Source organism: Telopea speciosissima, chromosome 7 (assembly GCF_018873765.1).
Source record: "Telopea speciosissima isolate NSW1024214 ecotype Mountain lineage chromosome 7, Tspe_v1, whole genome shotgun sequence".
NCBI lineage: Eukaryota > Viridiplantae > Streptophyta > Magnoliopsida > Proteales > Proteaceae > Telopea > Telopea speciosissima.
The window spans coordinates 25,427,883-25,452,000 of NC_057922.1; the positions used below are offsets into that span (position 1 = coordinate 25,427,883).

Here is a 24,118-nt window from a genome sequence, read left to right on the forward strand (position 1 = left end):
GGTCTCTTGAAATCAAATAGGGAAACAGTTTCAGCTGCCTGGATTGAATTGGTACTGGGCTGTACAAATGGCCAAACTTAAATGAGAAAATGAGTTTACTATACTGAATACATTAAACACTTTCCAACTACATCTAAAATCTTGATTGTTGGAGGGGGGGGGGGGGGAGCACTTCCAAAAAACAAGAAAACATCCTTTGTAACTACAGACCTACTTTACAAAGACATCCTAAAAATAAGTTAGTAAAAATAGAAGAAACGATGACCTGATTCTACACATACATCACAAAGTGATGAATGACTGAAGCCGAAATCCTTTCAAGAATATATCAATTTCCTCGACAGATCAATGTCCTCACAAGCAACTGATTCTTATTTTATTGGCCCTGAACCTTGTTCTCATCTACATTCAGATCCCTCTTCCGCAACTCAAAATCATCTCCCTCAGTTGAGACACCCGGAGCTACATTGATAGATTCAGAACCATTTGCTGCCACTGGAGATTTTTCAACTTCTGAGTCCTTGCCCGCAGTCTTCTCCTCCTCAGAAACAGATAGTCCAGAACTAGTGTCAGTCTCAATTGTTTGAAGGGAGTCACCTTCTTCAGCATTCATGTTTGGATGTGCTTCCACCATTGCTACATCCGGCACCACATGCCTCTGCTGGATTGGAACAGCATCACTGATAACACTTCCAGTTCTCTGTCTCTCCCTGTATACCTCCATTTCACTTCTGTACCTCTCTTTATCCTTAAAGCCTTTTTCCTGATAAACCTGAACACCATACGCCATGAACAAAAGAAAAATATAGGTAAGTTGAATATCCTTCAAGAAATAAATTGTGAGAATTTTAGATTTTACAGATGAAACTCATAACAAAGAAATGGGGCTTTTCCTCACCGCTTTCTCAGTCTCCGTCAGTTTGTTCCATAATTCACCAATCATCTTACTGATTTCTCTATCCTTTCCAGGATGAAGTAGTTTCAGCCTCGCATGCTGCTCAGCAAAGAAAAAGTTATAGCCACTTCTGTTAGGTTTTGGGTGGGCAGGATCCCGCCTTCTCATCTCTGATTTCTTTCGACGCCTACGGCGGCCTGTGCCTGCTGCTGCAGCATCCCTGGTACTATTATTGGCAAGAAAACCAGAGTATTGTGGCACCTGGCCAACTGAGAGTTCATTAGCATGATACAGAACACCTTTTAGCTGCTGTGTACCAACCATAACACTGACAAGATAACCATGTTCAAATTTTCCATCAATGACACCGACCACAGGACAACCCGTTGGCGGAGATGTACTTGCTGCACCAACAAGCGAGGAAATAATTCAATATCTTCAACATGGTAGGAAACAGCATTGAAGAAAACAAGCAAGATATTATGGATAAATAGATGGCCTGAAACCTTTTATCCACATAAAAAATGAAGCATTAGAGAAGAACAAACCACCAGTTGAGAACTCCACACAACTTTTCCTTCGTTTGACAGTCATACTCGCTTGAGCTTCTGCTGATGGTAGCACTGGTTCAACTGACCTTTGAGGTTGAACTGGCACGGGAGAAGTCTGCAAAGGAACTGCAACAGATATCCCTAACAGTCATTGTAGGTTAAGCACACAACTTTCCTTTCTCCTTTACTTGTTTTCTTTTTGACATTTACGGTAAAGATACATTAACATCTACAATGATACCAAAAGTTCAATATTCTCACCAGCCGGTGGTGAGGTCCAACCTTGGGCTCCAAAGAAGTAGATCTGCTCAAAGTGATGAAGCAAGGAAATGTAGTACTTGCGCAGGACAAAAGATGCATTTGTAGCTGTAGAGGGAAAACTGAAAACAGCGGTTACTTCTTTCCATCTCCTCTCTCTAATGACCTGCATTGTTTTGGAAAAGCAACAAGTAATATGAAATGAGACAACTATATTTTTAACAAGAATGCCATAGACCTAGTTTTCCTTCTTTGGCATCTATTTCCATTCAGCCAACCTTAATTGTCAAGCTAAGTTAGTCCATGTCTTGAAATATGCCACACCAATGAAGTAAAAGGAAACCACCAAGTTTTGGCCGTAAGACAGGTGAGGACTATAAAAAGCCGTAGAATAACAAGCAGACGGAGAGCACAATAGTTCAATTATCCAAAACCCATAGATGAGAAATAACATATACATTGTAATCAAATTATAACAAGAGTTGGTAAAGAACTAGTTACGGTTACATTCAGTTTCATGCCTTCCTGTACCAAACCCCAAACCAAAGTGAAAAAGGATCATGGGCCACTAGTTGGTTTGCATCAGGTCTTCATCAAGGCCCTCAGTGGTAGAAGTAAGAATTCTGTTTTTCAACAACTTCCTCCTTCCCCATAAAAAAAAAGGAGGCAAAAGAAAAAGAACACTGTTTTATTGGCAGAAAAACACAGAATCACAGATCAAAGAGATAAAAAGCACTACAAAGTACTTGTTCTTAAAGTTTTATCTGCGGGTAGGTGTGTTGGTCTTATATGGGTCTCTAAGGACTGATCAAACCTGAAAACCTCAGGTCAAAGGGAGTAATGGCTGCAGAAATAACTCAAAAGAGTCGCAGAATTAGAAGGTTAGAGGATAAACTCAAACCAGCAATTCAGCCTCAAATTTGGATCCTATGTGAGGTGATGTTGTGCTTTGAATATTCCCCTGATCTGGTGAGAGGTTACAGAGATACAGGCCTTCCAGGCTGCAGCAGGAAACTTATGGAACAAATCAACCACAGGCCTATTCTGGAGGTCTCTAAAATTCCAAACAGCATGCCTCAGATCCGGATTCCCTGGTGATCGAGTGGAGGTTTTGGACAGGGGAATAGATCCCCAGAACTGCAGTTCTATTGGATCTCAGGTTGCAGAGAACAGCAGGCTTGAATCAGCCGTATAAAAATAGAAAAGAACCAGCAACAGGTATGAATTGGCTCTCAGACCAGTCACGAATCTTCAGTGGCAGTGTGGGTTGTTTAAGAGCCTCAGAAGAACAATAACTTCAGAGAAGGGCCCGTTGCTTAGTTGCAGGTTATAGAAACAAGAGAGAGAATGGAGATCGATTGGAGAAGAAGGGAAAGGAAGAAGGATAGGAGGGGTCTCACACCCATGGTCTCCCACCATAGCTCTCTCACAGGGCAACTGATTCTCTCAGCTAAGCAATAAGCTTAATTTCTTTTCTTCAAATCGTTGGGGGCTTGGGGCAATAGGGGCCCCTCTTCTTTATTTATAATCAACTCATCAATAGCTACAAAATAGGCAACTCCCATTGGTGTGGAGATTTTGCTTGGCTGCGAATACAACTGAAAAAGAAACTAACTCCTAAATAGTAACTTGCTGGAAAATAGAAACTCTAACAATCAAGCTATTGACTCAATAGCCATACAAGATAATAGAAAGTACTGAAATAGAAACTAAGGGAAATAGCAACTAAACAATATTGCAGCTAAAGATATGATATTGGCAGCATTTAATATTCCACTCCAGCTGACCATATGGGGTTCATAACTAAAGCTAAACAGCACATCGATCACTGTTCACATGAACAGTAACACATGGGCAATTTTCTTCTTTAAACTGCATCAAACACAAATCTGTTTCTCATTTGCCTTGAGGCCAGTGTACGAATCAATTGTGGTTGGCAGCTTCATTGAAAAATTTAAGATCCATAAGCCATGGTTTACCAACACTTGCTAGGTAGAGAAAAAGAAGAGCAGAGGGCTTTCCAGCAAGGTATGTCATACTTCTCAAAGTAAAGATAGATTACCATGTATACAAGTTCAAATAGAAAAAAGGAGCATAAAATTTGTCCTCAAATGAATGCTGCCATAGCTAGACCAGCTCACACAAGAAAAGTATCCAACCTCATTCAACAAGCAATCATGTGACGTTTTCAATTCAGAACCTGAGTTGGCCAGTGTTATATGATTATAGTTAATTTTGCTAAATAACATATTCAATTTCAGCTGCACTGTTGATACTAAAAACAAATGGACATGTCAACCATAATTTACCCCCTTTTTGAAATCTGATTCAATGGTACTTCAAATGACCAGCATCATACAATAGAAAATGGATAATTGGTGGTAAAATGAATTCCAAAACTGACGAACTTCTTATACAATACAGTAATAAGAAAACTGATGGGACCAATTAACCAAACAGAATCAATTATACATAGAGGAAAAGAAGCATGTAGTAGATTATTTCATCTAACCTGTTCGAGACCACCACGGGACGTAACCTCTACAAAGAGCCGATGTAAGTCTAGTTCCTTGCCACCTATTATTGGGATCCTAAAAATACAATAGCCATGCAAAAAAATGGAATGTCAATAGCGCAAAAGTAAGTTCCAACACACTCATAAGGAGAAAACTAATGATAAAGAACAGGTTACACAAGGATACCATCATTCCCCAGCTTTTTTTCCCAAAGAACTCACTAATATAGTAGACGTTACTAAGAAAACAACAACTTTGGAGGCCATGCTACTTTCTAAGAAAGAAAATAGAAGAATTAACGAGGAGAAAGTAAAAAAATCCAGATGGATCCATGCAAAATCTTTTGCATCATATCTTGCTTTACTAAATTCCTTCCAGTGCCGAACCCTACAGATGCTTTGGATGAATAAGAAGTCATAATAGCCATGGAAGCTTTCAAGTGGTTCTGGTCCTACCTTTCTCTGACAAAGACGTGTGCCTATATTTTTATCTCCTTTTCTACGTTTCTTATTTGTTTGTAACTTTTCTTATTCTATTGGTTCAGATTATGGTCTAAGGATTTTATTTAGTTTTTTATGAAATTACGGTCTAGGGAAGTTGCAAACAATTTTCCTCCTCTGGCAAACAAGGATAAAGGAGAGAAATCTAAAAGTCTACACATAACACCCAAAATGTAGATTAAATCTAATCCTATAGAAAACCTCCAGGGGGCGTACAAGTTATTTACATATGTTCATGCATTTTTTCTACAGATATGTAAGTGATACAACTAACAAACACATCGCAGTTTTACATTTATCACATTTCTTAGCCAAGACCCAATTCCACATGTTTCAACGTCACTGGATCAACATTATGTAATGTGTTTAACTCCTTTCCAGTGGGTGATTTAGCTGTTGATAATTTCAACAATTTGAATGAAGCTCAAAAGTTGCTACCTAATTGTAGAATTGTTTATTAGTAGCGAGCTTTGTTGCTACATAAAAAGGTTGGGGTCTTTATGGAATTACACACAATCAACTCGTCCTAGTTTTACATTAGCAGTGGACAAGTTGGGGTCTTTTATCGGACTACACAAATTAAACTCAAGTTACCATTTGACCCCATGAGCTACCTTCAAAAGGGTAATATAATTTAGGTTACAACAGAAGTTGCAATCTAATTGGTTACAATCAGATGGACCCCTAAAAACATATTTTGTACTCCAATTGGATTAATAGTCACATCATCTGTAAAAGATATATAGATACTGTAGATGCCCCTTGGTTGCTCACAACATGACAAGATTGAAGGTACCAACATGAATTTAGGACACAAAGAACAATTCAAGGGAATTCACCACCCATAGAATCTCTCTCTAAAAGCCATGCACAAAAGATAACAGGTCAAATGAGGCAACTTGCATGCCATTCAGGATCGTCTTGCCAACCCCTCCAGCTATGCTACCCGGACACTTCAAATTAGGAGCTTCACCAATCTGACAAGTGTGGACACAAATTCTGACACTTGTGGCACTTCTTTAAGTATTTTGCACAGTCCACTTCCATAGTATTCCAGAAATACCCTAACCGTAGGATCTTCTTTCTTAACATCCTAGCATTCATATGTGGACCAAAGATGTCCAGATGTGTCTGTTCACTTACACTTTGTGCTTGTTCTGCATCCTCACATACTAGCTGTATTCCTTCGTATGCTCATTTCTATAGAATGCCTTCGTTTAGTATGAACTGTGTAGCATATCTCCTTAGGAATCTCCGGTCCTTTTGAGTGGCATCCTTTGGGTATTTTCTCTCTTCAATGAAGCCCACAATGTTCGCATACCATGGTCGTCCATCGGCTATCAAGGCATTGATTGTAGTTAGATATGCCGGTTGATCTCTTTGCTCTATTCTAAAAGGTAATATCCTGCAGCCACCATGAATTACAACCATGGAGGTGAGAGTTGCCAATGCGTTGGCAATCGATTATTTTGTCCGCCCAATGGTTCCTCAGAACATGAGGACATTGAAGGTACCAACATGAATCCAAGACAAAAAAGAAAAATCCAATGGAATTCACCAAACATAAAGTATTTCTCTAAAAGCCATGCACAAAAGGTAACAGGTCAAATGAGGTAACTTTCATTCCATTCAAGATCGCCTTGCCAACCCCTTCGGCTATGTTACCTGGACACTTAAAATTATGAGCCTTGCCAATGTGATGTGTGTACACAGATTCCTACACAGACACAGTGCAGACACGCCAAGCACTATAGTCACACTACTCTAGTTCCACTATTCTACCAATAGTAGTCTACTGCTACTATATGTACATGAAGAAACTGCTACCTACTCGTAAAGACATATTTAGCTAATTTGATCTTCCGGCGAAGATCGGAATTGTCAACACCTTTCGCATGGCCATTTGCTGGAGCAACAGCTCCCATTTCCTATTACCATTCTTCTTCGCGCCTTTACTTATAGTCGCAGACAGTGGCAATACTGTTGCCACGACCAGAAGACTTTTGTGCGCCCACAGAATCTAGTTCCTTTGGATTGTAATATATTGCATCCACCACCGCTTCCGAGGACTGGTTACCTTTCTGGCGGTACAGCCAAGGGGGGAGAGGAGGGGATCAGCGCTAAGGGAAGGCCCTCTTCAATAGGAGGGGGAGAAACCCCAATGGCAGAAATAACTACAGGTTGCAAGGTGAGATCCCACCATTTTGCTATCTGAGGAGCCGTAACGAAGGTGTTGCTGCCGAATAGACTTATTCTCCCCACCAATCATTAAAGATGGAGCACCAACATCAATGTTGGAGTGGTCTAAAATTGATAGGTCATCATCTCTGCCTGAGGTCTCTCAAATCCTCTCCTCCGCATGAGCACACATCGGATCTCCCATTGGGGGAGCGAGATTGGATGAGTCATTTTTCGCGTCATGAACCAAAAGACCGCCTTCACCCATAGAAGTTCCCAACTCGACAACCACATTGATGCCTTTTGAGGATGAGTACGCTAAGGTGGGGTCCGCAATATTATCCACTCCCTTAGAAGAAAGCAATAAAATACTCAAAGGTCTATCCCCATCACAAGGATCGATCACCGTAGAGGGATTTGCTATGGTTTTTTGAATGTTTCTTCTTGCGCTTCTTTGGGACCACTTCCATATATGGAGATGCCACCTCAACACTCAACATTGTCTCACTTAGTTGGGCATCTCTAAGAGGATAACCATAAGGAGCCGATTTTATTGGAGGGGGATAAAACCTCATTGCACTCCACTTCTGAGGAGGCTGGCAAATCAAAAGAGTTGGCAAGAAACTCGCTACCATATTGAGAAGAAGTTTGCATGCCAGCTATCAGGTCGTACACTATCCCAGAATGGATCGAGCCCAATCTCTCAGATTTGCCAATACCAAGGGAAGTATGAGAAAGGAAATGACTGGGGCTGCAGCACAGCTGACAACTCGCATCAGTCCCAGGAATGGCTAAGTTTCCAACGATTGGAAATCTATCTTCGTGAACAGTTGCTGCCCCTACCAGCGCCGACACTTGCAACTTGATTCCTACGACTACAAGATCGAGGATGATGGCCATGAATGTTGACTCCTGTTGATGGTTTGTTACTCTGCATCGGAGGAACCGACTTTGTATTCCCACATTGGGAGGAGGAATGGCCAAACGAAACACAAGTGGGACAACAGGGGGTTCCCATTCAAACACCACTTCTTGTTCAAAATAGAAACCATCCTCTGGGTAGATGGTAATGGAATGCGGGAGGTTTGTCGAAGCTGAGATCTCAACACAAATTCTGGCAAACGACAATCTCTCCTTTGAGAGAGTAAGGCAATCAGAAAACAACGGGGTGCCAGTGGCACTACCAATGCGACTCAATCCATTGCATGTCCAAAGGTGAAACGGAAGCCCCGGAAGACGAATCCAGATTGGAAGGGAAGAGAACTCCATTCTCTTCAGAGGGGAGAAAAGATCCCAAGGGCGGATGATGAGAGGCCTACTTTGGAGGAACATGGCCCTCCATCAATAGCACGAAGTTTGTCTTCCCCATTGGTGAACTGGAAGATGAAGAACCCTTCATTTGTGAGTTTTACATCAACATGCCCTACTAATCTCCAAAGGTGAGCAATGAAGCCCTTCACATACTCATAGGATGGCCTACATCCAACGAAATGACCAACACAAGTTTTCTCCCAGAGGTGTAACTCCTCTGAAACAATATGACTAGGGCAGTGAGTTGAAACTCAAAGGTAGATCGAATCTGATAAGAGAAGAAGTTTACAGCAAGAAGAAGAAGAAGAAGAAGAAGAAGAGAAGAGAATGAGAGAATCGATTGTGTGTGTTGAGAGTGATTCTCAACACACATATTAGCTTCATTCATTAAGTCTTCCAAATTACACAAGCCTCCCTAGGGAGGTAAGGAGAAATAAGACAATAAAGTAAAAATACAACTTAGTCATGTCTTATAACTAGACAATGACAGAACTACCCCTATACAAGATATTCTAACAACTCTAACACTCCCCCTCAAGCTGGAGAATAAATGTCAATCATTCCCAGCTTGCACAATAGAGTACTAAATAGACTAGAAGAGAGACCCTTGGTGAACATATCGGCTACTTGATCACCTGTCTTCACAAAAGGAGTACAAATGCACCCAGAATCCAACTTCTCTTTGATGAAGTGACGATCGACCTCAATATGCTTGGTTCGATCATGTTGAACCGGATTATGGGCAATGCTTATGGCAGCTTTGTTGTCACAATAAAGTCTCATTGGCCCTTCAGTTTCAAAGCTCAAATCGTGAAGAAGTCGTTTTAGCCATATAAGCTCACATACTCCATGGGCCATAGCCCTAAACTCGGCCTCAGCACTAGATCGAGCAACAACTGGTTGTTTCTTGCTCCTCCAGGTAACTAGATTACCACCCAAGAAGGTACAATACCCAGAAGTAGATCTCCTGTCAGAGACTGAACCAGCCCAATCAGCATCTGTGTAGCCTTCAATCTGCAAATGGTCATGCCTGGCAAATAGAAGGCCCTTTCCTGGACAGGATTTCAAGTATTTGATGATGCGATATATCGCATCCGGATGTCCACCCTGGGAGCATGCATGAACCGACTCACCACTCCAACCGCATAAGAGATGTCCGGTCAAGTTAGGGAGAGATAGATTAGTTTCCCAACTAACCTCGGTACTTGCTTGCATCTATAAGAGAAGAACCACATTCATCACCAAGTTTATGATTCGGATCAATGGGGGAAGTGGTTGGTTTGCACCCCATCATCCCTGTCTCTTTCAGAAGATCCAAGACAAATTTCCTTTGGCAAATGTTGATCCCTTTCCTTGATCTAGATACCTCAATACCCAAGAAGTAATTTAAGATTCCAAGGTCTTTGATCTCAAACTGTTTAGCCAGATAAGACTTCAATCTATCTATCTCAGCAACATCATTCCCATCACCACAATGTCATCAACATAGACAATGAGAGCAGAATCGTACCATTACCTCTCCGATAAACAAGGTGTAGTCAGCTTGACTCTGAGAATACCCATTCTTCAGAATGGCTTGTCTAAATCTCTCAAACTAGGCCTTAGGAGACTGCTTTAGGCCATAGAGAGCTTTCTTCAACAAACACACTTTCTCTTCAGCTGAGGGACACTTAAAACCAGGTGGAGGCTGCATATACACAACTTCTGCTAAATCTCCATGAAGAAATGCATTCTTCACATCTAATTGGTACATAGGCCAATCTTTATTGGCTGCTATTGAAAGAAGAACCCTGATGGAGTTATGCTTGGCTACAGGGGCAAAAGTCTCCTGGTAGTCAATGCCATACACCTGACTATACCCTTTTGCAACCAGCCGAGCTTTGTACCTTTCCACTGTACCATCGGATTTATACTTGATTGTATAAACCCATCTACATCCAACTGGAGTTCTCCCCCTGGGAAGATCAACAAGTGTCCAAGTATTGTTCTTCTCTAGAGCAACCATTTCCTCAGTCATTGCTTGCATCCCTTTTGGATTGGATAAGGCCTCTGTAACATTTTTGGGAATAGAAGAAGACTCAAGAGCAGTGGAAAAAGCAACACCTGTAGGAGAAATGGAGTCATAGGAAACAAACTGGGCTATGGGATTAGTACAGGTTCTCTTCCCCTCTCTAATAGCAATGGGAAGATCTAATTCAGAAGGAGAGGGATTACCTGACTGAAGAGGATGAGACTGAGGATGTGGATCCAAAGAGGGGTTTTGGCAGGGTCGCTTGTACCATGGTTGCTTCCCTTTTTCCTTCAACAAGCATTCACCTCTTGTGAATACACATCTTCTTTGAATCTTATCCCCTTGTATTCCTTTTGTCTGCTAGCATCACCATCACCAATACCATCAACATCAGCATCATCCACAACATCCACTTCTTTGTACTTTCCTATATCAAATAGAAATGGGGAAGTGGAGGTAGGCAAAGGAGATAGGAAGGGAATGACATCCGCATTCTGTTCACTGCTAATACTCTCCCCCTGAACAGAATGGCGAGGGGAAGATGAAAAAAAAGGAATAGACTCAAAGAAGGTGACATCTTTGGAGAGAAATCGCCTTCGGGAAGAAGGATGGTAGCACTTATACCCTTTAGTGGAATCAGAGTAGCCTACGAAGATGCACTTGAGAGCTTTGGGATCAAGCTTGGTGCGGGCTGATTTGTTGACATGTACATAACAAACACAACCAAAGACGCGTGGAGACAAGGAAAAAACTGAGGATTGAGGAGAAAGAAGAGCCAAGGGGGATTTGGAGCCAAGGAGTGGACTTGGCATCCGGTTAATAAGAAAGGCAGCGGTAAGAAGGGCATTAGACCAGAAGGTCTTAGGCACGTGCATACCAAAGAGAAGACCCCTGGTGATTTCCAGCAAATGGCGGTTTTTGCGTTCAGCCACCCCATTTTGTTGTGGGGTGTCAACACAAGCCAGTTGATGGATGATGCCCTTATCAGAAAAGAACTGTTGGAGCCCCCCATACATGTACTCACCCCCCTTATCAGATCTAACAATTTTGATGTAAGTACCAAACTGAGTACTGATAAAGTGATAAAACTCCTTAAAAGCATCACAAACATCACTCTTTTGTTTTAACAAAATAGTCCAAGTAGACCGAGAATAGTCATCCACAAATGAAACAAAATAACGAAAACCAGATAAGGAAGTAGTAGGAGAAGGCCCCCAAACATCAGTATGAATAAGGGAAAAAGGTGCAGTAGATCTATTACCACGATAAGGATAAGATGTGCGACAATGTTTAGCAAAAATACAAGATTCACACTGAAAAACATAAGATGCTGGAAAAGAAGTAAACAAGTGGGGTAAGTGTCTCCTCATAACAACAAAAGAGGGATGACCCAAACGTTGATGCCAAAGCATAACAGACTCCAAAGCACTCCGGTCATGCCGACCACAAACATAAGCTGCAGCAGTAGATTGAGCAGGTGACTGTGGCTCAAGAAGATAGAGTCCTCCTTTCTCAGTCCCACTGCCAATAACCCTCTTTGTCTCCAAATCCTGAAAGACACAATAAGAAGGAAAGAAAGTGACACAACAATGTACTGATTTGGTTAGGTGACTCACTGATAATAGGTTAGTAGCAAAGTCGGGAACATGAAGGACAGACTCAAGGGAAATAGAAGGAGTAACCCGCACATTACCCTTACCAGAGACAGAGGGAAGGGAACCATCAGCAACCCTTACCATGTCCCGGCCAGAACAAATGGAATAGGAATCATAGTACTGGGACATACCAATTATGTGATCGAAGGCTCCAGAGTCAATGATCCAAGTGGGTGCAGTAGGGGTAGCAGATGAGACCTGTAGAGCTGAGGCAGAAGTAGTCAACCCTCCAGAGCTAGAACCAGTAGCTGACCCTCCAAGGAGAGACATCAACCGACGTAGGGCTGCAATATCATCCTGTGAGAGGGAATCAGGAACAGGCTACGGTCCAGGTGGCTCGGACTCAGATGTCACAGAATGAGCCTTAGCTCCCCCTCGCTTGCCTCCACGGGCATGAGATGAACTACCACACATACCAGGGGGCTACCCATGAAGATCCCAGCACCGGTCCTTGGTATGTCCAAGCTTGCCACAATGGTCACATTTGTATCTCTCACGGCCTTTCCCCCCACTTTTCCAATCTTTTTGGGAACTGGAAACAAGAGCAGACCTCTCTATTGATGGTACAATATCCATAGTGGTCCTCCAGGTTTCCTCACTTTGCAAATAACTGCACACATCATCCAAAGATGGAAATGGAAACCTCCCTAAGATTTGCAGGCGAAGGGGCTCATATTCAGAGTTAAGACCACCAAGCAAAATAAGGATCCTTTCCTTTTCTTGGCTCTGTAGACTTTTGCCGATCCTCGGCATTGGACAAGCTGGAGATTGGTATAATGATCATACTCCTCCCACAAGCTAATAACAGAGTTGTAGTACTTAGATATACTCCTATCACCCTGTTTCATATGAATGATTTTTTGGAGAATTTGATACACTTTCATGGAATCTCCAACTCTATAAAAAATTCTGGATACACCATCCCAAATATCTTTAGTAGTCTCCTTACTCATAAATCTTCGACCTATCTCAGGTTTCATGGAAAAGATCAGCCAAGTCATGACAGTGGAGTTTTCAGTCTCCCACTTGAGATAGCCTGCATCAGTAGTAGCAGGAGCTGTGATAGACCCAGTAATGTACCCCAACTTCCCCCTACTACGTAGGGACAACTTCACGGAACGGGACCAATCCAAATAGTTGGTATTGTCCAACTTCACAACTGAGATCTGGGTGTTGGGGTTATCAAAGGAAGCCATGGTTGGGAAACCACCACTTGGGCTGCCGGCTGTAATTGGTCCACTGACCTCAGAATCTTGTCCAGACACAGTGGACATAATAGGCAAATACTTCAACAATCAATATAAATTGTTTGCGCAAGTGGGGAGTATACTCAACCCAAAACAAGGAGACAGACCAATACAAAAAATGGTCCCAAATCAACCAACCCACAAGGCTGAGGCCAAGCCTAAAAAACAGCAAGCATATGGAGAGCAAAAACTTGCATAACTCAAACCAAATTCTGCTAGTAGCCAAGAACCTTTAGTCCATAACACCCAATAAGTGTATCAAGATGTAATACTATCACATTCAGCCATCCAATACAGCAGACCTCAGAGAAGACAAAAAAACAGAGCAGCCGATACCTGTGTAGCAGTAGAAAAAAAACAGTAGCAGTCCTCTGACCCTCCACCTTCAAGGGCAGGCTCTTAGGGCTTCAAAAAAGCACTGCCATACGACACAAATGGGACAAGTTCCAAGGTCATCCAAGCTGCCAAAGGCAGAATCGAAACTGAGACACTCCTAGGCTGGCGGAAAAAACAGAGCCTGGTTTCAAGTCTTCAAAACATCTAGCAGCAAGGCAGCATTTCTTTTTCAACAAACAAGAGCTTCGGGGTCTGAAACAACACCCCTAGGCGATGCAACTCCAATAGGTCTCATGCCAAGATGTGGAGAAGAGAAGGAGAACCAAGAAGAAGCTTCACAAGATGGCGGTAACTTGCTGTCTTCCTCCATAGCTTCAAGTCACCTTCAAGAGCTCCGAAACTCTCTCCAACTTAGGGAATACCACTCCCAAGCTGTAAGGAGTATAGGTTTCACATATACAGCCTCAATGGAACCCCCTTTACATTTATAGGGTTCCAAAGAGAGGAGAAGATGAGGACTGAGCTCAGCCGACTCTCAAACCAGAGAACCTGGCTTTGATACCAAGTTGAAACTCAAAGGTAGATCGAATCTGGTAAGGGACGAAGTTTACAGCAAGAAGAAGAAGAAGAAGAAGAAGAAGAAGAAGAAGGAGAAGGAGAGAAGAGAATGGGAGAATCGATTGTGCGTGTTGAGAGTGATTCTCAACACACATATTAGCTTCATTCATTAAGTCTTCCAAATTACACAAGTCTCCCTAGGGAGGTAAGGAGAAATACGACAATAAAGTAAAAATACAACTTAGTCATGTCTTATAACTAGACAATGACAGAACTACCCCTATACAAGATATTCTAACAACTCTAACACAGTGAACAATTTGCTTCCCCTCTTCCAAGGAAGGAGCAACAAAGTATAAAGAAAGGACCTCTTGAGTAGAGGGACGAGCACCAAATAAGGAGGACCAAGGACAGTCCTTCAATCCCTCCACAGCAAGATGAGAGGACAGGGGAGAGCAAGATGCTTTTGGTGGAGATACCCCCTCATAAAGCACCATGTTTGCAGCATCCAAGCCATCAACAGAACACCCTTTAAGTCCCCAAGAGGAAAGCAGAGACACAGAAGCAACCCCCTCAAACAGAGGCTTCTGCACTTGGGATGCAAATACACCAGCCAAATCTAGAAGATCGTCTCTCTCCCCTAGAGAGTCGAGGACCAATGGAGTGACCACAGTGGCTCCCAAACCCGAAGAAGAACCTCCCCCACCAACAGACCCCAGTGAAGGAAACTCCTTGCCCGAGACGTATAAAGATTCCACAGAAGCAGTAGCAGAAACCAACCCCCCCCAGAACGGGCCTTCAGACACCCTACCTCCCCTACCTGATCCAACCCAACCTCTACCACTGCCACGAGTAGAGGGAGCCCGACCCCCACGCCACGAGTCATCAGATCTAACCCAGCCAGCATCTTTCTCCGACCTCATTCTAGATCCCCTCCTGGGTTCCAATACAACATGGTGTAGCATTCTCCTCTATATTTTTTACTTGCAAGGGGATTATACATTTAATGCTCATTCATTTGTGCTGGCTTTGCTGTGACAGTCAAGGAAAACAGAGGCAGCTTAGCTTTTTTTTGTGCGTACTCAAATTGTTGGGCAGAAATGGCACAATTTAGAGGCAATCTTTTCACATTACCAAACCCCAAACAAAAACTTAACCTTTCCTAATGGGGGAAGGAGTAAGGAAGAAAATCAGAATTGCAGGGGGAAGAGGAGAAACCGTGAGAAGAAGCAGTAGAAGAAGAGGGAAAATCAGAATTGCAGGGGGAAAAGAGAAGAAGCCATGAGAAAGAGAGGGAGGGGAAGGAGAGTGCACACGCACACAGCCAGAAACTTAATTCATTCTTTCCATTCTTCAATTCTGTTCCCCATTCCTTCTCAAAATACAATCTTTTAAAAACTCCAAATCAAAAAAAAATTGCAGAAAATAACTCCCTAACAACTACTTCTACAGCAATAACTATCCTCTAATAACTACTTCTACAGCAATAACTGAAATAAAAACTAAATGCAGGCTGGTAGGGCTTGGGCTTGGGCCTGAGCTAAGGCTAGTAGGAGTAGCCCCAAATGTCCTGCATCAACTCTCCCTTGCTTTGAAAAAAACTCGACCTTGAGTTTGGATAAACCCGGGAAACCAGTCCATCTGCTGCAGATCCATGCCGTTCAAAAGCTCTGGTCACGAGAAAAGGAGATGAAATCTTGAAACAGCACGTCCTCTCAATATTGTTGAGTGGAATGTCGAAGCCATACACCATTACTGTTGCAGCATCTCCAGTGCTGTTCGTCATTCCAACTTGGGATAAGATGGAATAATATGGAACGATTGGTTGTTGCAATCGTGTCGTTAAAGGGGTTCAATGGATGTTATGGTAAAGAGGATAAGGTAGTTGTATATGAGTATTTTGGAGTTCTGGCTTGGGGTTTCCAGAACAAGGAAGGGAACAAGATAAGAGAACTTAGATAGGAGAAGAAAGATAAGAGGGGTAGAGAGACTGAAAGGGAGAAGAATCCGAGAGAAAGAGAGAGAGAGATTAACCCAGGTTTGGGCTTTGATACCAGATAATGGGGGAAGGGGTAAGGAAGAAAGAGAATCTAGGAAAAAAATCAGAATTGCAGCGGAAGGAGAAACCATGAGAAGAAGCAGTAGAAGAAGAAGAGGGAAAATGAGAATTGCAGGGGGAAAAAAGGAGGAGGGGGGGGGGGGAAGGAGAGTGCACACGCACAAAGCCAGAAACTCAATTCATTCTTTCCATTATTCAATTCTGTTCCCCATTCCTTCTCAAAATACAGTCTTTTAAAAACTCAAAATAAAAAAAAAGGGAAAATTACAGTGCCACCCCCTAAGGTTTATATAAAATACAAAACGACCACCTGTGTTTCTAAAATATACAACCAGACCCCCTAAGTGGACGGTGAGTGAACGGTGTTAAATAATATATTTTAAATACCAACTTTGCCCTTCAATTAAAATAACCCTATTCTAATTTTTTACTTTTCTAACATAAAAAAGTGGGACCCACTACTATTTCTTCTTCTTCTTCTTCTTTCTTGTTCTTCTTCAACCACCACCCCACCACCGCTGCAACCTTCGTCCCACTCTCCTTCGATCCCTTCCACTTGAATTGGCACCATGTGAAAGTGCCACTTGTGTGGCGCGAGAACCCCATCGTCGCACGCCTCGACTCCCGCGTCCTTGTCACCGGTGGCACCTGCGACTTCATCGATGACCCACTCGCCGTCGAAATGTACGACATCGACTCCGGGAGATGGGACATGTGTCAATCCATGCCGTCGTTATTCAAGGACTCCGCCACCAGCACTTGGATCTCCACTGGCGCCACCGACCGCAAACTCTACCTGCTAGAGAAGCATTCCTATCTGATCTGCTTCTTCGATGCTGAAACGAAGACATGGGGAGACACCTTTAATCTGAACCTGCAGCTCTCGAATCCCAGCAAGATTAATACCGATAAATGGACAATTCGATGAGTTGTAGAAAGGAGATGAATCATTCACCCAACTACCTTGGTAGAGATTACATCTACTACTCGGCTCTAATTTAGCAGAGACAAGGTGAACACATGAAGAGATCAGCAGTACTGCAACAGTAACAATTAAAATGAAATTGGTATCAAACCCATAACCCCATGTTTCTTACAGCAACCTCAGGTTTTCTATTTGTAAGGCAAAGAAGCTGAGCAAGGGGGGATTTAAGGAAGAAACTTGCTACTTTAGCCTATATATAAGGAAAAAAGAAATCATGTAAGAGATTTAAAGAGATTTTGAAATAATTGGAAAGAGAGAGCATATAGGGTTTCAGCAAATATAGGGTATTAAGATATGGATATGTGAGATCTAGAGTGTTACCGACTTACCGTTGGTTTTAAGCAAGAGAGAAATGTAGAAGTTTGAGGCGACAAAAGAAATTAAGAAGCAATAGTAGTAGTTAGTTGAATTGATCATCAGGGAGGGTAGGGTGTGGTGTTGTTAGGTTGCAGGAGGGTAGGGTGGGTGGGATTGAGTTGCAGCAGGTGGTAGGGCCAGTAGGGTTGTAGAGAAGAAGAAGAAGGAGGAGGAGGGATGGTGGGTCCCATTAAGTTTGTTTCAAGAGTAAAATTAGTAAAAAGAAAAAAATTGAGAATTAGGGGAATATTAGTCCTGTATAATTTAGAAACACAGGGGATCACTCTGTATTTAATACAAACCTCAAGGGGTGGCAGTGTAATTTTCCCAAAAAAATTTGCAGAAAATAACTCCCTCACAACTACTTCTACAGCGATACCTGTCCTCTAATAACTACTTCTATAGCAATAACTGAAATAAAAACGAAATGCAGGGCTGGTAGGGCTTGGGCCTGAGATAGTATTCCTTGGAGTATCTAATTGGGCCTGGGCTAGGGCTAGTAAGAGCAACCCCCAAATGTCCTGCATCATTTCCACGAACCTCATGAACGATCAGAAAAAAAGGAACACTCTGCTTAAATCACCACATTACAATGATTTACTTCAAAAACCAACTTCTATCAACAATGTAAAGTAGGTCTTCAATTTGATAAGAAGTTCCTCTTCAGTAATGTAAATGATCAAATACAATTCATAAAGGACTCCAGCCTTATGGAACATTGTATCATTTTTACTTTTTTCTTGATAAGCACTTGAAAAGTCCAGGACAAGTATACAGCTTAAAAGGAAGGAAACTCCACAAAGATATGTGTCCAAACCAAGGAAGTTGTTCGACAAAATGACAAAAACAAAGAATGGGAAAATTAAGGAAAATAAACTTGAAAAGAAAATGCCCAGACACACCCAATGAGCAAAAAATAACCCCATAGAATTATGAGATCCGTCTTTAAGGACTTGCATCTTCCAACTTACACAATTTAAGTAGCTTGGATTTCTTCCTTCAAGAAGCACCACCTTTATTGTTGGACACAAACCAATAACAAAGATTAGTGCATCTGAAACCACTAAAGGATTTAAGTTTGGGCCTACGAGAGCATACTTGAGAAAACTCACATGAGTCGGTAATTACGACTAAGGAACAAGGATATAGCAACAGAAGTTTTCATGCTATGACAACTTGACGAGTACAACTAACCTGTGCCAAACTGATTGTAGAGAATGTAGGGCAACACATACATCTTAACAGCCAGTTTTGGCATGCACAGCAGTATCAATGATTCAAACTGGGGAGAGAGAGAGATGAAAAGCACAAATTTAGTGCATCCAAGAAATAAGAACCAATTGAAATTCGGATGTCAAAGCTTGGTAACATGACATTACAGCCAATTGGTTCATAAAAACTTGAAACAAGCTTTTTGCAAGCACATGGTGAAATTTTGAAACAAGCTTTGACTGGTCTGAAACAAATTTTCACCTAGAGAGCCATGCCTGATTGATTAACTCAAAACTGACAGCTCGGACCCATTAATCCAATTCAATGTCCTTGCTAACCCATTAATGTATCAAAGAAGAAAAATTTAATGGAAGTCTTCTACAACATATGTTTAGTGTTTACAAAAATACAACCCCCCTCTATATAACACGACTTCATTGCCTAGGCAACAAAGCACCAAGCCACCACCTAGGCTACTTCACAAGCTAACTACTCAGACGTCTTTTTCTGGATGAATAATTGATTTGATTTGGAAATCCAAAGACACAAACAATACACTATAGTACCAACAAAGCAATGCGATAAACAAGAAGCACCAGTCGATCTGGTTCAGTGAAACAAACAAGTCCTCCCTCAATAAGTTTGGCTGAACTGTGCTCCATCCGAACAAGATATTCAAAGTAGGGGTAAGAAGGCCAATTCAACGAATAAAATAAGAAAGCCTCCAAAGTCCTAGGTTACCCTACTAAACCACTGCATAACCAACAAGCACACCCCCTACCCAAACAGCATTATTGCTATTGGGGGTTCTCTCTTCATCAAATATGGAAAATTAAGAATTTGGTCATGCAAATGTTGAATATAGTATTAGCTTCTTACATAAGATGAGTCAAGATGAGACTGGGTTAGGTCATCTTGTCCTAACCCTGGCAAAATTAGTGTAAGAAAGTGATTATCGAATCAATGAGGGGGATCAACCAAACATCCCAATCCCATCTGGCCAATAGCAAAAGTGGCTTTAAACTGGCAACTCAACATCTCAACGTAGAGTTACTTAGCTAAACAACAACAACTATCACTCAGATTTATCCCAACTAAATAGCATCGGCTACATGGATCGTTGCCCTCCAATAAGCTCTATCCGAGGTCATACTTGATACAAGGCCTAAGCTAGGCATGTCTTTCTTCACCACTTCTCCTAGGTTCATATAAGGTTAGCCCCTGGCTCTTTAAGTTCTTTCAATCTTAATCAAGTCATCCTCCACACTGGCGCATCCAAAGGCCTATGTTGAACATGGCCATGCCACCTCAAATGACTTTCTCGTAGCTTATCATATATCAGAGCTATTCCCAAATCAGCTCTAATATGATCATCTATTACTTTATCCTTCCTAATTTTACCACACATCCATCTCAACATCCTCATCTCCGCTACACTTAGTTTACTACATAATGATTCTTTGCCCAACAGTCCGCACCATACATCATAGCCAGTCATATGACTATTCTATAAAATTTTCCTTTAAGTTTTAAAGGAATGCGTCAATCACACAATACTCCGGAGTCCAAACGCACCTCTCCAATTCATCCATCCTATTTTAATTCTTTGTGAAACATCATTCTCTATATCAACTTCTTTATTTATGATTGAGCCCAGATACCTAACATAATCACTTTTTGGAATCTTCCTCATCAATTTTCACCACCTCATTATCCTTTCGAGTGTAACTAACACACCAAAACAATATCATCAACAAAAAACATACACCAAGGAACCTCATCTTGAATGCCTCTAATTAAATCATCCATGGTAAGTGCAAACAAAATAAAGGCTTAAAGCTGATCAATGTAACCCAATTGTAATTAGGAATTCACTAGCTTGAACCCCCAGAATTTATTACACTAGACACCACATCATCATACATATCTTTAATTATGTCTACATATTTACTTGAAACGCTTCTCTTCTATAGAACTTGCTAGATTGACTCTCTAGGGACTTTTTCATAATCTTTTTCTAGGTCAATAAAGACCATATGGACTTCCTTCTTGCAATCTCTAAATCTTTCCATGAGTTGGATAAATAGCCTTTGATGTGGATCTTTCTGGTATAAAACCAAATTGATTCTCCGTAATAGTAGTTTCTTGTCATAGGTAGGTTTCAAAAATCATATCCCATAATTTCATAGTATGACTCATTAGTTTTATGCCTCCATCATTATTGCAGCTCTGAATATCACATTTATTTTTGTAGATCGGAATCACAATGCTTCTCCTCCATTCATCTAGCATTTTCCTTATGCTCATTATCTTATTAAACTGTTTGGTTAACCAAGATAAACCACAAATTCCTAAGCTCTTCCACACTTCTATTGGGACCTCATCTAGATCTGCTGCTTTGTCTATTTTCATCCTCCTTAAAGTTTTTTTTACTTCAAACACCCTAATTTTTCTTACATATCAACAACATGCAGCGTTGTGATGGGTAATGCAGTCTTCCGCTATTACTCGAAATGTCTCCATTTAATAGGTTGTAGAAATAATCTTTCAATCTCTCTTTAATGTCCTCATCCCTTATTAGTACTTTACCATCTTCACTTTTAATACATTTAACATGGTCGATATCTCTAATCTTCCTTTTCCCTCATTTTAGTTATCTTATTTTTTCCCCTTTCTTTGTGCTTAGATTGTTACAAAGATCTTTATATTTCTTAGCCCTTGCTTTTCCCACAATCTTCTTAACTTTATTTCTGGCAAATTTTTCTCTTTTTAGATCTTCCACATCCTTATCCCTTTTTCCACATCGTTAGCCTTTTGTCATGTCTTAAAACTAGCTTTCTTAGACTTGATGGTTGCTTGAACCTCATCATCCCACAACCAAGTCTCCCTGGAGGCATGACGTTCGACTCGCCTAGGACATCTTTAATAACCTTCTTAGCTAAACTTGAACATCAATAGAGCCAGCTTTTGCCAAGTTTAGTATCCAGAATAACTCAATCCACTAAATAATATTTCATCACGCACCAAATTGAATGGGTGGGAATTACTATAGAAACTAGAGATTGTTACATGAAGATAGTTTTCAGAAGAGTACAGAAATAGAGAAGTTTGGGACAGGCCTATTACTCTTCTGCTTACATGATTTACATACAATCATCACAAAATTCCCATGCCCATATTAATCTACAATTATCACCATGAACAATGCAACAACAGTAATATTCATGAGTCCCTAAAGTTATAGAAATGTGGAAGTAAATTAAAACACATAAGAGCAATCTATAACCCAATTAGTGATGATGTCAACCAAGAAGAAGAGAGAAACAAGAGAAAATTCTGAATGAACTGCAAGTTGAGCAGGCCGACCATGAACTGTCTAGATGTAGCAGCTGTGGCCCCAACATGCACTCTAAAACTTTCGGGAAACAAGTCCTCTGTTTACTTCGGTCCTCTACTTACTTCTACATGGGAGCTATTTTGAACAAAATATGAAGCTTACCTTTACGATAAGGATCACCAAGATGGGTAGATATTACAAATCTGTATTTGTTTAAAAAGAATTTTTTTTAAAAAAAAAAAGGAAAACTGTACGGGAAAGCAACTCTTCCGCCATGCCGTCTGTAATATATCGAATATCCTACATGAGATCAAGCAGAGTGGTATCTTGCTTAAAGACCTAAACTTTACAATCAACGTTGAACTTCCTCACCATTTCAACCTTGGTCGACATTGATGTTGTTTCATATTTGAAGTACAAGCAGAAATTAGAACCAAAACATGAAGAAATTTCTAAAAAGATAACTTTCAGCCTTACATAAACTTGGTTCCCATCGTACTATGGAGCTTCTCCAGGGAATCCATGAAAAGCTTTCGGTCTGCTATAACATCCTGGTACTTCGCAAGTGGGGATGGATATGGACGGTAGTTCGGTGGTGCCTCTCTAACGGGTAATGGACTTGTATAACATGCAGAAGAAGATGACACCATCGCCAAATCTCTCCTACAACTCGGACCCTGTTCCTCCGTTCCTCTTCCCCTCTCAACCATGTCTCCCATGCACTGTTATTGGTTCTGAGACTTGTAACTGCAAGTATCAGAAAAAGAAGAGGTTCAAAAACATCAACAACCCAAAAAGCCAAAACGGGTATTACAAATTATTGCATGCAAAACCAGAGGCGAATACAAACAGATAAACCAGGGGGCCAAACCAATGAGCACGAAACAGAAAGTGCATCAAACCAAAAAATCAAAATAATAAAGCTCAAAGTAAACCAGAAGAACAAAGCATAAAAAATATCAAAACCGTAAACCAATACCAGAATAGAGCAGCGATTATTCTCCTCATCAACCAAAGAAGCTAGACACGGCATGTTGAAGAAACACAGAGAGAAAAACAGAACAGAAGAAACCCTAGACGTAATAACCCAAAAGAACAAGCCCCCGAAGACCCAGTAACCACATAGAGATTCAGACTCCGAAAAGTCTCCATCGTACAACAAAACTGGCACTGCAGCCATGAATCGACCCTAAAGACTACTCCCTGCAAAGCCCTCCTTCAAGCCTTGAAACAGAGATCAGAAAACATAGGCCAGACTAGATAGACAGAAGAAGAGACTGCCTATGGTTCCTTAGACCATTAGGGACACTGCCGAGATGAGACTCCACAATGCCAACACAGGTTATGCGTCTCCAGCCATTAGTAACCCTGCTAAGCACTGACATGACAAGTACTTGTATTTATATATCTCTCCTGAGACCCGACAATATTCAACCCACTAGTCCATAAAAACACATTGAGGATGACAGTTATGAAGAAATCTTCATTACTTGTTTTTTTTTTTCCCAAAACACCACCCACCCCACACCCCCCAAACCCCCACCACCTCCATTACCACAGATTTGATATTTCCAATCAAAATGTCCTCCTCCCTCTGACCCTCTTTGATGGAAGCCAAAACCCAACAAAAATGATTTTTTTTTTCCTGTTGTATATATTCCATGGTCTTGTAATATACATTACAGTATGTGAAATGAAATGAATACTTAAGAAGAAGAAGCAGAAAGAAAAACTAACCAGAAGGAAGAAATATGAATGTGTAGAGTCAGTCATACAGTATACACCCTTTATGACGGTATCAGAAGAAAAGAAAACACAAAACCTACCATTAAGTTTTAAGACAACAGTTTTAAAGAAAGAAAGAAAGAGAGATAATAGATATATACAATACAAGGTTTGAAAACTAGGGAACCCTAAAAAAGGGAGACTTAGAGAAATAAAAAAGAAACATTGATTAATGGTGAAAGATAAGATTTTGTGTGAGAAGGAGAAAAGAAGGTAGAGAGAGAGAGAGATTAGCAAAAATCGTGTCAAAATGACTCCCCAGACTAAACGGCACATGTCTCGATCTCATCATTATATTTATGGGGGGAAGATAGATAAGAAGGAAACGACGTGTGGTGGCGTAACAGCAGTAGTTTTGGATTTAATA

At 41.2% G+C, this 24,118-nt stretch overlaps 1 protein-coding gene across 2 annotated transcripts; it reads right to left on the minus strand.

The window, feature by feature from the left end:
• Positions 1–23,386, minus strand: LOC122669712 (high mobility group B protein 15-like). Of its 2 annotated transcripts, none has more exons than XM_043866550.1 (7): positions 23,086–23,386; positions 22,444–22,713; positions 4,217–4,295; positions 1,708–1,870; positions 1,447–1,572; positions 899–1,299; positions 1–772 (listed from the first exon to the last, which is right to left on the minus strand). In XM_043866550.1, exons 2-7 carry the CDS (start codon positions 22,683–22,685, stop codon positions 377–379), a joined length of 1,407 nt encoding a protein of 468 aa, XP_043722485.1. In that variant the 5' UTR covers positions 22,686–22,713; positions 23,086–23,386; the 3' UTR covers positions 1–376. The 2 variants fall into 2 exon arrangements, with proteins under 2 accessions (XP_043722485.1, XP_043722484.1); XM_043866549.1 differs by having other exon boundaries at positions 1,444–1,572; positions 23,086–23,385.
• Positions 23,387–24,118: the final 732 nt, after the last annotated feature.

Bases quoted from the DNA above. Each gene is read 5' to 3' on its own strand.
- LOC122669712 (XM_043866549.1), bottom strand. From the start codon at position 22,685: ATGGGAGACATGGTTGAGAGGGGAAGAGGAACGGAGGAACAGGGTCCG. The intron at 1,573-1,707 runs GTGAGAATATTG...TATCTGTTGCAG, and splicing joins TTGGACCTCACCACCGGCTG to TTCCTTTGCAGACTTCTCCC. The intron at 1,300-1,443 runs GTTTGTTCTTCT...TTGTTGGTGCAG, and splicing joins TGTGGAGTTCTCAACTGGTG to CAAGTACATCTCCGCCAACG.